This window comes from Camelus bactrianus, chromosome 10 (genome assembly GCF_048773025.1).
Source record: "Camelus bactrianus isolate YW-2024 breed Bactrian camel chromosome 10, ASM4877302v1, whole genome shotgun sequence".
In the NCBI taxonomy this organism is placed as follows: domain Eukaryota; kingdom Metazoa; phylum Chordata; class Mammalia; order Artiodactyla; family Camelidae; genus Camelus; species Camelus bactrianus.
The window spans coordinates 1,105,563-1,120,081 of NC_133548.1; the positions used below are offsets into that span (position 1 = coordinate 1,105,563).

The window sequence follows — 14,519 nt, forward strand, 5'->3', positions numbered from 1 at the left end:
ACAGCCCCTTCCTGAGCCAGACCAACATGACCACGTGGGTCCTGGACACCTCCCTGCAGGTATCCTGTGGCTCCTTGCGGAGACATCACCCCCTGGACCCAGCACACACGCTCTGTATCACAGGCTCCACGCAGCAGCTGGAGCTGAAGTTGCAGTCCCCAGCTGTCCTCACTCCTGCCGTGGGCCAGCGTCACCAGGCCTCATTCCTAAACCCACAGGAGACACAGGCTGTGCGCCTGGCCTGCTACCCATACCCGGCAGCCCGGCTCCACTCGCTTCGTTTAACTCCCAACGTGGCCCTCCCTGGGCCCCAGGGCATGACTTTGGCTCCCACATCCAGTCCATGTGGGACCTCTACTTAAGAGGTCCTTGCCCAGCTGGGAGTAGGGGGGGACATGCCTGGGGGAGGGGCCCACGCGACCTGTGGGCCAAAGTTTCGCAGTAAGGCCCAGACGGCGGAGGAGGTGGCGGATGGCCGGGGGTTCTGGGAGGCGCCTGCCAGGAACAGGGTGGTGGCTGCCAAGCTCACCCCTCCCAGCCTCATCGGAGACGTCAGGGCTCAAGGGACCAGTAAGGTCCCCAGTGGGTGGGAGGTGTGGCTTGGATGCGGTCTGCATGTCCAGTGATGTGGGGTACAAGGGTACACACCCCAGTGAAGCAGCAGTGGGCTCCGAAGGGCATGGTGGGTGCTCCAAGTGCGGCTGGCAGGCGAGATGGTAGAACCTTCTGGAACAATGCTCAGAAAAGCCACGGTGAAACAATTCTGCGGTCCCCCATCTCCAGGGACTGAGTCAGTGGGTTTGGGATGGCCCAGCACTGGGGAGCTTTCAAGCTGCCCGCAGTGAGCGCTGTGCGCAGGTCAGCGAGGTGCCCCAGCGGAGGAGGGGTCCGGAGACAGCGGGGGACCCTGTGGGGAGCCAGGGGCCAGCCAGTAAAGACAACGCACCCAGGATGCATGTGGACCTCCGGGGGAGCCCCAGGCCGGCCAAGGGGCAGCTCTGGGGGCAGGAGGAGGAGAGAGAACTGCAGCAGCAGCGAGGCCCACCCTCCAGCCGAGCAGGTCTGGGAGAAGGCGGTGGGGGAACCGGGTGGCCACGGTAGGCTGGGAAGACCATGCAGGCTGGAAAGGCCAGCCCAGGCTGTGAGAGGCAGAGGTGGCAGGGGGCCTGCTAGGCCCTGGGGGCTGGTGAGGTGCCAGGAAAGCAGAGAAAGGGTCTGCTGGCCACAGCTGGGTTCCATGACCAGGTGAGCGTCAGGAGGGCAGGAAACCTTGGACCCCGCGGATGAAGGCTAGTGGGGAGGGCGCGGGAGCCCCAGTGAGCTGGGAGACGGGAGAGCAGAGACCAGGACCCCGTCATTTAAGGGGACCATGTGGGGTTAGCACGACAGGAGTTAACACTCAGAGAAGGCTGTCCCTGCATCAGCAGGCAGCATGTCAGATGGGGAGGGGGACACGACCTCGCTGGAACCCCTCTCCTCCGTCCATGGGGACTGGACAAGCTCCAGGGCTGTTCAAGCCGCAGCCACTTCCATCCCTCGGAGTCCGGCCCACGCTCTTCCTGTGCTGACCCTGCAGAGGTGGTCCCCACAGCTGAGCTTGTGATGGGCTGGCCAGGAAGCCCCAGCCAACTCCAGCCCCCAGCCCAGGTCCCGGCTGCCTGCACGCAGAGGGCACAGCACAGGGAGAGTGGTGGAGGCCCCTGGAGACAAGGGACACAAAGCATGTCCCCGCCCCCAGCCTCCTGTGGACACGTCGGCGGGGTACCAGCAGTCAGCCCTGGAGGTCAATGAGAGAACAGGGCCCCCGGACGGCCTGCAGGGGTGGGGGAGGGCAGAGGGAGAAGGAGGCGGTGGCCACAGGGTGAGCCTGGCCACCCCCACCTGCCCTAGTGTCCTCCACACGGGTCCCTGAGACGCCGAGGACACACACAGGCGCTGACCTGAGAGAACTGTTTTTATTACACCCAAATGGCGGGCGGCGAGCCAGCGGTGCTTTCCGGGGGCGGCAGCTGCGACTCCACACAGGCTGCCCGCCCCGGCCCCTCAGCCCTGAGCCCGGCAAGCCCAGAAGTAACACAGCCTGTGGGCCCGGGCCCCGCAGGGCACCTGCACCCCCCACCTGCTCTGGGCACCACCAGCCAAGGTCCAGACCAGGCAGGAGAGAGGAGGGAGGACTGGGGAGGAGTCGCTAGAAGCAGCCGCGCCCCCAAAACAAAACAAAGTGGCAGCGAGTCTGCAGCCCCAGCCCCGATGGGGGCCCTGCCTCCCGTGCTTCTGCCTGAAGGTGGGGCCCCAGGGCTGGCGCGTGGAAGACCAAGGAAAGAAAAGACCCCAGAAGGAAGTTCAGAACGTCAGTCCGGAAGTGTTTGCCGAGTGCGTGATGGATTGGAGTCCAGAGATCCTGCCTGACCAGCGGCGCAGACGCCTGCCCGCCGGAAGGACGGCGCTGGGAGAACCGCGGGGAGCGGCCCCGGGTCCGAGGCGCCCACACGCCACGCGGCCGGGGGGGCAGCGCCGCCTCTCAGACCTCTGCCCAGCGTGCCCGGCCCGTGTGCGCGCACACGCAGACACACGCAGGCACGCGGACCACGTCTCTGCACGCGGGCATGCCCGTCCGGCCGGGGCTCACCTCTCCTTCACGTGGTTCTGTGCCCCTGCGCCCCCACCAGCCCCGTCCCCGCTGCCCCCGCCGCGGCCCCCGCCGCTGCACAGCACCTCCGTGAGGTCGTCCATGACGGCGGTCTCTTTGGGGTCCAGCAGGTTGAACTCCCGGGCGAAGAGGATGAAGTGGACGTAGAGGGTGTTCAAGTGTCCGTGCAGCTCCAGGGCCAGGGTCTCCTTGAAGTGGGCTGAGTAGATGTGGGCCAGCACGTGGAACAGGTACCTGCAGATCTTCTTCACCAGGGACTCGAAGGAGCTGGGGAACTCCCGGCCTGTGGGGACGGGCCCACCGGTCACCCAGAGCCCACTCGGTCTGCCACACCCTCATTCCCCAGGGGCCAGAGGCCAGACAGGCCCCCCGAGCTCCCAGCTGGCGGAAAGGCGGCCAGCCGGGCGCTTCCTGCAGGACCAGCCTGGAGGGCCTTGCACCCCCTGCCCACTGCTCCCCTGACCCTCCAGCCCTCACCGAGCTGCCCACTGGTAGACACTGGGGTGACACCCCACTGCCCAGAGGATGGCTGCTTGCCGAGCTGTACTGATGGCCTGTGAGGTGAGGGGCCTGCGACCCCGCCACGCACAACCTGAAGCCCGGACTTGGCCCTGGGGTCACACGTGCTTCCCTGACAGGTGCTCCAGGGCTCTCTCCGAGGCCTGGGCTCCAGAGGAGGGGGCCCGGGTGACAGGAACCTCTTGCCAGCCAGGGGCTGCCCTCTGGCCACTCAGGATGGGCCTGGAGCCCCACTAGCCCCAGAGCACGGGCTGGGGGTGCCCTGACCAGCCCGGGCTCGCTCGCTGGGGACACATACCGTATTTTGTGGGGAACACGTCCTCATCGGTCACCAGCTTCTGTATGGAGCTCATGACAAAGTCGACGTACTGGGGGGCCGTGCACTTGACCTTCTTCCCCCGCTCGTCATACCAGTAGTACTGTCTGCGGGGCAGAGGGGCCGTCACACGCCCGCCAGCCCCGCACCAGCCCCGCCCCCGCCCCGCCACGCTGGACACAGGCCCCTGGGCAGGGCAGCCCCTCCCGTCCTCTAAGGGGCAAGTGTCGTTGGGAGTTATCTCAAGAGGCCCCGAGTCTGTTCTTAACAGGGCTACAAACCAGCTTTCCCGGTGGTTCTGCAAGGCTCTGCTGTGCCTTGTCACAGGGCCTGGACCCTCAGGAGCCTCCCTGCCACCACCACTGGAAGCCAAACCCTGAACTTGGCCCAGTGGGTGGAGGGGCCTCTGTAAACAGGAACCTGGTCCCTGGATGCCCTCCAGAGCCCCCTAGCCTGCCCCCATGCACGGGGCGGGCAGGCAGTCCCCAGGTGAGAGAGGGCCAGAGTGCTTGGGGACGTGGACACCCTATGTAAGCCCAGCCGGGAAACCAAGCGAGTCTCCTCGTTCACAGCAACCGGCCCTATCCTCTGGCAGAACAGGCACAGACATCTGGTAGGCTCCGCCTGCACCACCACCATCCCCATGCTCACCCCGACCTGCTCCAGTCTTGCCGGCAGAAGGCCCTGCACCTGCAGGCTGGCTCAGGAGCAGATGGGTGGGTGGGGGAAGGAGGGCACGGGTCTGCTCGGAAATGACCCACGTGGGCGCAGGCTGCTTTGGTCAACCAGCCAGTGAGTGACCAGAGCACCCTCTTCCGTGGCCTAGACCCCAACCCTGTGGCACCTGCACCAGCCAGAAAGGGCTTCACACAGACCTCCACCTGGCGCCCCTACCCATTTAGCTGATTTTACTGGCTTCAGAACTGGCTTAGACCAGGTCCCCCCATCACCTCAACCTCGCACCTTGCCCAGGCTGGGACTCCAGGCTGGCTCTGAACACCCCGCCCTGACATCTGAGCTCACCAGCACCCCTGGGTGACAGCCATGAGGGCTCACCTACACTCACCACTTTGCCAGGCCTGCTCTCAGGACAGCAGGGTCCCCATCTCATGGCCAGCCTGACTCCAGCCAAAAGAAGAGGCATGGCCTGCCCAAGTGGCCTCAAGACAGCCCTGCTGCCCACCTCCCCCAGCTTCCCCACCCCCTAGCAGGACCCAGAGCTCTCCTCTGCCCCCAGCACCGGTTGGCTCATTTGTACCACTGGCAGGACTGGGGGTCGGGCTGCAAGACTTCAGAAGGAGCCCCTACCCCAATGAGCAGGCCACCAGGAAGGAGGCCAACCCTCCATGCACAAGAGGACACAGCCCTGAAGCCCACAGCTGGGGCACCAGGCCCGCCCACTGCCTGCTCCTCCTAGCCAGGCCCCACCCACCTGAAGGTGAAGGTCAGGGTGCAACTCCAGGGGACGAGGCAGAAGGCAGACTGCACTTGTAATGCCACCTCCACAGAGCCTCCCCGCCGAGCCTGCTCCCAGGCCCCCCCCCCCCCCGGGCACTGCGGGCCCCGCAGGGAGACGGGGGCCCACGAGGCCAGGAGCTGGTCGGACAAAGCCCCGGGCAGATCGGCAAGGACCCTGTCCCCAGATCACAGGACAGCCCTGCTGGCCGTACCTTCCCTCCCCTCACACCAGCCCCTGGGGTCCTGAGGATGGGGCCACAGACTCCCGTGGGCTCCAGCGAGTCCCCAGCCCCGCTTGACGTTGGATGCGCCTGACCGCTGAGGCCAGAGTCGGAAAAATCCACCTCGGCCAGTAACTGGGAAGCGTTCCCACGACGCACGGCCCGGGCAGGCCAGCTCCTGGGGGCACTGCAGCCGCCCACCTGCATGACAGTTGAAACACTGCTTTCAACGTTCCTCTTTTTAGTTTTCATTTCATTTTTAAACTATCACACAGTAAAGCTGACTGGTTTGGGTGTGCAGTCTTCAGCGCTCGAACCCAAACAGAGGATCCACGACTGCTGCTCTCCTAGCCAGAGCCTCCCACCCTGGTCCCTGGGACACCATGTGACGTCCCGAGCCGGACTCTGCCATCCACCCCTTCTTCCTTGCTGCCAGGAGGTAGCCCTGCGTGGACACACCAGTGTGTCCACTCACCTGCCGAAGGTGGACACCTGAGTGGCCTCCAGTTTGGGGCACTTCTCAGTCAGGCTGCTAAAGGCCCCCGGTAGGTTTTCGTGTAAGCGCCAGTTCCCGGCGCTCTAGGTGGACACCCAGGAGCGGAACTGCTGGGTCCACGGTAGGCGGATGCCTCATTTCCTCAAACGTTCTCGGGGCGACTGTCCCACCGGCGTTCCCTGCCCCACTCCACGCCCTCGCCCGCACCTGGCGCGGCAGCAGGTGTGCTCTGACTTCGTGCTTCTCCACCTGCTCATGGTGTGGAGTCCCGCAGGTCTCACCTGCCCTCCTGGTGTCTGTCCTCTGCGGCAATCTGCCCAAGTCCTTTTCCACTGGTGACCGGATCTCCTCACTGATGAGTTGTGAGAGCTCTCCACACGTTCAGGGGCCTGGTCCTTTTGTGGATGTGTAATCAGTCTGCCAGTTCCCTCTCCTTTCTCTTAACAGGCTCCTTCTCAGAGCAGAAGTCCTACATTCTGACGAAGCCCAGTTTACTGACTCTTCTCCATCAGCAGACGGCACCTGCGTCACACCGAGTGCTCTCCACCTGATAACTGAGCCAGGAAGACCCCCTCCTGTCTTCTTCTAAAAGTTTTGCTTTATATTTAGATGTAAAGTCCACGTGGAGTTAATTTTGGCAGGTTTAGGTCAAGACCCCCTTTTTTGAGAGGGTGGCACACAGTTGGCGGTTTTCCAGCAGCATTAGTACAAGACCACCCTTTCCAACGGCACTAGTGGACGAGACTCCCCCTTTCTTCCTGGGATTTCTTCTGCATCTTGCAGACACCAGAGGCCCCGTTCGTGTGGGTCCACTTCTGGACCCTCGACTCAGCCACACCGACCTATGCACCTGTTCCTTCACCGACACCACTCCGCCTTGATTACCGCAGCTTCAGACTGGGTCTCAAACCTAGGCTGTGGGGTTCTTCCAACTTGACTGTTCTTTTTTCAGAATCAGTGAAGCTACTCCAGTGACCTTCCCTGTCCATGGAAATTTTAGAACCAGCTTGTTTATACCTACCAAAAAAATTTGCTGGGACTCTGACCGAAATTGCACTAAGTGAACAGACCGATTTGGGGGGACTTACACTTCCATCGTGTTGAGTCTTCCAATCCAGGAACACAGTGACTCCCATTTACGCTGGCCTTCTCTGCCTTTGTTCATCAGCGTTCTGTGGTTTCCAGTGTAGAGATCCTGTGCGTGTTTCCTTAAGTTTATACCTGAGCATTTCATTGTTTCTGCAGCCACTGTAAATGACGTAACTGTGTCAGCTCCAGGCTCCAACCGAACACGGCCAGTACACGAACTATGACTGAGCTGTGTCTGCTGACCATGCTAAATTTATTCATTCAACTTTTTGCTAGAATCCTTGGGCTTTTCCACATAGATGATCACACTGTATGTGAACATAGACACGTTTATTTTTTGTTCTGTAACTTGAATGCCTTTTACTCCCTTTTCTTGCCTCACTGCGTTATGCGAGTGCGTTTTGGAACTCTGTGCTTTCCAGGGAATCGGTGCCTTTAATCTAACCTGTGGGATTTATGCGTGCAAAGGTTTCTTTGTGGTGTTTTCTTATTTTCCTCTCAGTACCTACTGGGTTTGTAGTGGCCCCTCCTTTCATTCCTTACACTGATAATCCCCGTCTTCTCTCTTCTAACTTTGTTTTCCTGAAGGTTTCTCAATTTCACTCTGCACTTCAAGCCAGCCTCTGCCTCACTGACCCCTCTGTTGTTTCCAGGGATCAATCCCAGTGACCTCTGCTCGTGTTAATCTCCTTCTGCTCAATTTGTGTTTATTCTACTTTTTTTTTTCTGGTTTCTTAATATGGAAGTTTGGAGTGATTTGAGATCTTTCTACTTCTTCTAAAATAAACCTTTAATCCTGTACTTTGCTTTAGCTGCATCCCGAATTCAGAGAAGTGCATTTTCGTTTCTGTGTAAAACAGTTCCCAGTCTCCCTGAGACCCCCCTCAGACCCACGGATTACTGAGAAGTGCGTTTCCTTCCAAACGTCTGGAGCCTTCCTGTTGTTAGTTTCTAATGTAATCCCGGGGAGGCAGCTTGCTGTGGATAATGCTGGTTCTCTAAAGCTTGCCAAGGGCTGTTTTGTGAGCCAGGCTCTCATGTGTTTTGGTGAATGATCCCCGTGCCCTTGAAAAGAACGTGCATTCTGCCGCGGAGGGTGGCGCGCTGGGTGAACGTTGGCTCAGGCCTGCGGGCTCCGCGCTCCTGCCGAGGGCCGCGCCCGCTCTGCGCCTGGGCGTTCACGTCCGAGCCCGACACTTCCTGACGCCCCGACGCTCCTGTAGGAGCGCAGCCTCCTTCTCCGCCCCCAGGCGCGCTCCCCCCAGGCCCACCTTGTCCGGGGCTAACACGGCCGCTTCGGCTTTCCTCCGGTTTCGTTCTCCGTCCTTTCACTTTCACCCTGACCGCGTCGCTGCGTCTGAAGCGAGTCTCCTGCACACACTGTGCAGCTGGCTCGTTTAGGAACTCCCCTCCTACAGCCTCCGTCCTGTCATCGGCAAGTTCACATCACTGACACTCACGGCAACGACCAGCCCTTTGGACTGAAGTTTCCCTTTATTCACCAGCTGCTCCCTTTGTTTTCATTCCTCGTGCTTCCTCTTTCCTGACTTCTTTTGTGTTGGTTTTCAGTATTTCCTCTTAACGCACCTGTTATGATTTTGACTGCATCATTTGAGCGACTTTTTCAGAGGTTGCTGGAAGGATTACAAACTCGTCCTGACCTGCTCATGCTGCGCTGGGAACCAGTGAGCGCCCTCAGCAACTGGGACTGCAGAAAGCCGCCGCCCCGCTCCGGCGGGCTGTCCGCCCCCCCCAACCCCCGTGCTGCCACACACACGAACCCCCCTTCAGACGCGAGAGGAGCTCTGCTCCCCGAGCAAACCTGCCGTAAAGACCCAGGAAGGGAGCGGGGTCCGCGTGTCTCCCGTCGCTGCCGCTCGCCCCTTGTCCTGACGTCTCGTGTCCCGCCTAGTATCACTCCCGTCACCGGAAGAGCTCCCTGCAGCAGGTCCGCTGTGAGGAGTGCATGCCTCGTCTTCCTTCACCTGAGAAGTGCTTCCACGTCGCGTCACTCCTGAAGGACATCTGCGGAGCGCTCCCGGGCGGCCGCTCCCCACCCCAGCCCCTCAGAGACGCGGCGCAGCTCCCCAGGAGGCCGCTGCCCGGCCACATCCCCTCCGCCGCTGCCCGGCTGCCGAGGCCCCTTCTTCTCGGCAGTCTGCCCACGATGTGTCTGCGTGTGGACAGGCCAGGAGGTTTTGAAGCTTCTTGAATCCGTAGGTTTGTGTGTTTGCCAGATTAGGTAAGTTTACAGCCATTATTTCTTCAAACGTGCTTCGGCACAGCCCTCTCCGCCTTCTTTTTCAACTGCAACGTTTCCCTTAGGTGTTCATCCTTTAGGCACCAGCAGAGCGGAGGAGGGCCTTGGACCCCGGCGGCCGGGCAGCCCCAGGGTGGCGTGTGCCCTCACAGCCTCCCTTGGCTCTTCAGCTAACGTTGCTGAGTCTCCGCTCATCGACCTCAGATGACCCCTAGGAAGGTACTACGCGCACATCGACTCACACACAACAGACTGCAAACGAGAAGGATGGACAAGTCCCAAGTTCCCCAGATCTCCACGTCCCATGTACCAGGGTCAGCATCCAGACCAGTGCCTGCCTGACATCAAACTCCATGCTCTTCCAAGCAGCCTCTTAGCAAACACACCAGCACTTGAAGGGCACGTGGGAGTGGAGCCCACCAGCCCTTCCCCACTGCCAGCCCCACAGGCCCCCGTGACGCCTGGCCAGGCGCACAGCGGGCGAGGGTCTTGAGCACGCCACATGGGGTTCTGCAGCGCTGCCCGCACCCTCTTCCAGCCTACGCAGCCAGGTCTGCTCATGGGGCCACCGTCCCACACTCATGTTCTCCTGCCTAAGCTCACCTTGAGCCTGCACTCAGCACTGCCCGCCTGGCACTGCCCCACCCTCCCTGGACCAGGCCTGGCTGTGACTTGCTGGGGACACACGTGACTCCTGAGCATGCCATCAGCCGCCCTCAGTGGGTAAGGAGTGGAGAGCTGGCTGCCTCTGCACTTGCTCCTGCATGACCAAGCCCGTCGCTGTGACCTGTCGGGGCCACACAGAGGAGGACCCAGCAGGGCTGAGAGCTGCAGGGTGGTGAGGACCCTCTGCTGCAGTGCTCAGTGGGCTCTTGGTGAGAGGGGCTCAGCTTCTCTGGGTGCAAGCTGGGTCTGCTGCAGACAGTGGGCAGGGCGAACGCAGGACGGCAGCTCAGACCGGTGGTCACCAGCAGAGGCCAGCTGCTCACACGTGAACGTGAAGAGGGGATGTCTGTGACTCCTCCTCGGCCACATCCACCCCAGGCTGAGCCCCGGCCTCCTGCCATCTTTGGTGTCTTCTGTCTGAGACAGCAGCAAACCCATGCCATGTGGTGGTTCCCCGACCCACACAGCATTGACAGCTGCCGCGGAGCCTGGAGGCCCCTCAGGGACGCCCGCTCACTGCGGACATGGATGTGCAGGCCCGTGGGAGGTCACCAAGGGGGCGTCCCAACCCCACGAAGCAGCCAGCAGGGAAGGCAGCAGAAGCTCCAAGGGCATGCTGTCACTTGGCGGACAAGGAGCTGTGACAGGGACACACTTTCAGCTGCGCATGCTCCGCTGTCTCAGAAAACCCAGCTGTCTCGGCCGGTGCAAGGCCCCTGTCCCACAACACAGCCTGTCAGCCCCTGTTGGCTCCTGGCACCTATGCCCCAGGAGTCCCACGCCATCAGCTGGGCTCTGCTTCCCGTTGCCCTGCTGGGCCCCGGGCCCATGGGGACTGGTGAGAACCCCACTGAGCAAGGCCCCGTGCTGCTGGGGGACCCCCAGTGGGCGGGGTCTGAGGAGCCCCCCGGGGCGGGGCCGGGCCGCCCCAGGCAGTGCCTCACGTGTTGCACACGGCCATCGTCTGGCACGCCTCTCCCGTGCAGAATTCTGAGATGGTGCTGTACTGGAGGTTGACGTGGTGGAAGAACGTCGTGGCTGGAAGGGAGAGAGAAGGGCCAGGCATGAAAACCACGTGGCGGCATCATCTGCGTACCCAGTGCCCTGCAGACCAGGAGGCCCAGCGCCTCTTTCCTCAGACCCTGGGGGCTGGTGCTGGTCACAGACCAGAGACATAATCCCCGCTGCGGCATTGCCCTTGGGAGCTGGAGGCCAGCTGCTGCCACGCTGGCGGGCACGGGCCTAGACAGGGTGCCCGTGGCTGTGGAGACTAGAGTCGCCCCCCGAGGGGCAGGGCAGAAGACACCCCAGCCCAGTCCCGTGAACCCACACCCCTGCTCACAGGCACTGGGGGACCAGGGATGCCCACCTCGACATCCACTAGAGAGGGCAGCTATGCCGGCTCACGGCCACGACTACCGCCCTCTGGAGGAGAGACAGGTCCTCACCCTCCACGTGTCGTCCTGTGAGCCCTGAGCCCGCCCAGCGGGTAGGGGTGAGATCCACCTCCCGCTTCACGCCTCAACCCTCCTTCAGCCATAGCACTGCTGGCGTCGCAGCCACACTCCCGTCACACAGTCTCTCCTTGGCACTGGTGGCCCATCCCCCAGGGCAGCCAGGACCTGCACTGAGCCCCTGCATCTGTGGGGACCCCAGGTGCCTTTTAGGGCTGGCCATGTCATGCCGACTGGTGTGAGTGGGCGGGGGAGGCAATGAGCACCAGCCCTGGGGAGTCCCTGGGGAGACAGAGGCCGGCTGTCCTCACTGCCACCCCCTGCAGCCGCCCCACGCACTGTTGCTGGCCAGCCACTCGTTGAGGTCGATCTCCCGGGGCAGCACCACCAGCTCCTTGAACCCGAAGTCGGTGATCCTAGACTTGGTGTACTCCGGCTCCAGGTACACCTTCTTCTCCTCGGCGGCGGGCTTCTTCCCGTTGGGCTTGGCTTTAGACTTCCTGCGGAGAGAAGGGGCACAGGGTCACCGCGAATGCAGGCATGGGAGCTGCGGGCCGGGCCCCGGAGATGAGGAGTGCCAGGGGGGTGGCCGGGGGTTCTGCTCCCACGGCCCCAGGCGTGGGAGGAAGCTGCCTGACCTGAGCCCTCTCCAGCAGTCAGGGGCCTGAACATGGAACCCGGGGCCGGCAGGGAGCTCTGGGCAGCGGAAGGGTGAGGTGCTGGCCACACTGGCCAGCACAGCCCTGTGATCATCTTGGTCCCCACTTGGGGCCAGGACTCGGGGTTGGCATCACTCACCCAGGCCCCGAACCTCTGAGCAGAATCCCCCAGGGGCATCCTTCTGCACAGTTGGCCCGACAGCCCACCCCTGCCAAGAACCTGCTGTAGGCTGATGCCCCAGGGACCTCCACCCCAGGCCTCCGTCACCAGTGGGTTAGTGGCTCACCCCACAGGATGCCTGCCCTGCTCGCCTGGGCTCCATCCCAGGTACATGTGAGGGTTGCAGGTGGGCACAGAGAGGGCATAAGCAGACGTTATAGAGATTTGATGAAGTGGCCACTTCTCACTAAAATTTTTTCTTGGTTAAGAAAATCGTTCTTTTCCATCAAAAATACTGTTACATAACAGAATGCACTTGTTAAGGCTATTTTTACAGGAGTGAATACATGTTTCTGAAATGTCTTTGTTTGCCTTCAAGTACAGTCAATGTCAGCAGCTAAACCCCACAAGCCAAAGCTCTCTGGTGCTGAGGGGGCTCATCCCCTTCTCAGGGGGGCGGCCGCGGCCCCAGAACCAGCCTGCCACCAGCTGCCCCCAAGGCCGGAGCCAGGGCTGCGGTGTGTGCGGCCCAGGCAGGCCAATGAGATGGCCCGGGCCCTAAGGAGGAGAACCGCCCAATGGAGAGCAGCCCAGAGCCCAGCTGGGACGCCAGCCTGGACGGGCCAGGTCTGACACAAGTCACCGTGTCTGTCACATGCTGGAGATGACCTGGGCACGGGAGTGACGTGCCTGGAGCAGCGCAGCCCAGAGGGCCCAGGCCCCAGCGCCACGGCCCAGTGCCCAGGGGCAGGAGTGGGGTTCCTGCCAGCCTCTCCCCGTTGGGGACCACTGAGGAGCAAAGCTGTGGTCACCCCGCACCTGCAGGGACCCACAACATTCTCAGGTCCAGGATTGAGCTCTCGGCGGTGGGGGGGCCTGAAAAGCTGAAGGAAAATGTGCCTAACAGCACGGAGGCCCTCCCGTTTCTCTTCCTTGATGCCTGAACTCTTCAATGGCAAACATCGGGACGTGCAGAAAACAAGCTGCACGGCAGTCCTGTCAGGAGCCTTACTGAGCAGAAAAGGCCACTTCAGAGGTGCCTCCTTCCACTGGACAGAGAGCGACCAAGGGCAGGTGCACTGCCCGGTGAGGGCCCCGCCGGCGGGGGGCGCTGGTGCGCGGGCCGGGCCCCTCTGGCTCACAGCCCGAGGTCCCCAGCACCTGCGTGAGCAGAGGCACACCTGCCCGCTCCTGCTTGTCGTGCCCGCGGCCGCCCAGGTGCACGCACAGCTGGGTCTCGCGCACGGAGAGCGTCCTCCGTCCTGAGGACTCTGCAGGTCCCTCTCCGCGTCAGCCTGGGAAGCCGGGGGGTGTCACGTGGCGAAGAAAGCTCTGCGGCTCCTGACCTGCCCTTTTCTCCTGTTTTGAAAAGTTGCTAGTGGTTTATTTAAGAGAAACAGGAAGGAAAAAATGCTCCCTGAAAGCCAGGGAAATGCTTCCCTTCAGCTTCTCACAGCTGATCTTCACCTTAAAAGGCAACATGTGCTTGGCCTCTGGGTGCAGCGCCCAGAGCGGCCAGTGCCAGACAGGGGCCACGCGTCCTGGGGCCGGGCCTGGGCGGGCGGAGGCTGGAGCGCTGGGGTGGACTCCAGACACACACACACGGGCACTTCAGGGGTCCCCACAGCTGGGCGGGGCTGCTCCCAGGGAACGAGTGAGGACGTAAGCCCTTGGGGGCCCGGCAGCCTTCCCCAGGGTGCACAAGGGGGGACCCAGGGTGCACTAGGGCGCCCAGGGCTCCCCTAGGAATGGGTGGTGGGCACTGAGCCCCGCCCCTGCCCTTTTCCTAACCCTGAGTCTGTGCTGCTAAGTCATGAGCCACCATCAGAAAGCCTGCACTGGCCTGGAAGGTCCTCGTGTCTAGAGCCCCAGGCACAAGGAATCAGCCTGCAGGATGAACTCCAACCCCGAGCCAACCTCTGCTCTGGTCACCTCAAGTGTCCATCTGCCAGGCAGCTTCTCGGCTGTGAGCCCCGCCCAGGCTCCCTCACCTGCACCCTAAGTATGCACCTGCCCGTGCCTCGCCCCTGTGCACACCGGGCCTGGCGATGGCCACTGTGGGGCCAGTTGCTCATGCTGAGCCTCGGTGTCCAGGTTGGGAGGGCTCCATGATCACACAGGCAGGGAAAGAGCAAGTGGGGGCCTGGGCTGTGCAGCCGCTGCCCATCCGCCTCCCCGCTCTGCCACTCAGGAGCCTGTCGCTCGGTGACTCAGGGACACACACCAGTGTTGGCCGCCGGTGGCCTTCACATGAGCAACCCAGGGCACAGCGGCATCGTGGAGCCCCTACAGAGACCTGCGTGGGGGCACTCACTGCCTTGCTAAGGGCATAGTGTCCTTGTGCCTGCAGGCCCACTTCCGGGGGCCTGGAGCCCCTAGGCTGAGGATGTGCTCCGTCTCTGGTTCTGAGGGACCGTGTGGTCAGAAGGCCTCAGCCTCCCCATCCTTCTCACCCCTGCAGTCGGTCCTGCCCTCCGACAACCAGTGGTGCGTGCCAGGCCCCCAGCCCAGTTTCCCCACGCTGGCCCCACTGGCCTGGGCCCCTGGACATTGGTGCAACTGGGGAAAACC

General features: G+C 62.3%; 1 protein-coding gene across 2 annotated transcripts in view; it reads right to left on the reverse strand.

Annotated features, from left to right (window-relative positions):
• Window positions 1-1,936: 1,936 nt before the first annotated feature.
• The window catches only part of MOB2 (MOB kinase activator 2), a 53,899-nt gene continuing 41,316 nt past the window's right edge, over window positions 1,937-14,519 (reverse strand). For both annotated transcript variants that reach the window (XM_074371391.1, XM_074371390.1), the window contains exons 2-5: window positions 11,469-11,629; window positions 10,620-10,713; window positions 3,468-3,592; window positions 1,937-2,933 (exon numbers count right to left, since the gene is read on the reverse strand). In XM_074371391.1, coding sequence (XP_074227492.1) covers window positions 2,626-2,933; window positions 3,468-3,592; window positions 10,620-10,713; window positions 11,469-11,629 — 688 coding nt within the window. In that variant the 3' untranslated portion in view covers window positions 1,937-2,625. The remainder of the gene's footprint in view (window positions 2,934-3,467; window positions 3,593-10,619; window positions 10,714-11,468; window positions 11,630-14,519) is intronic.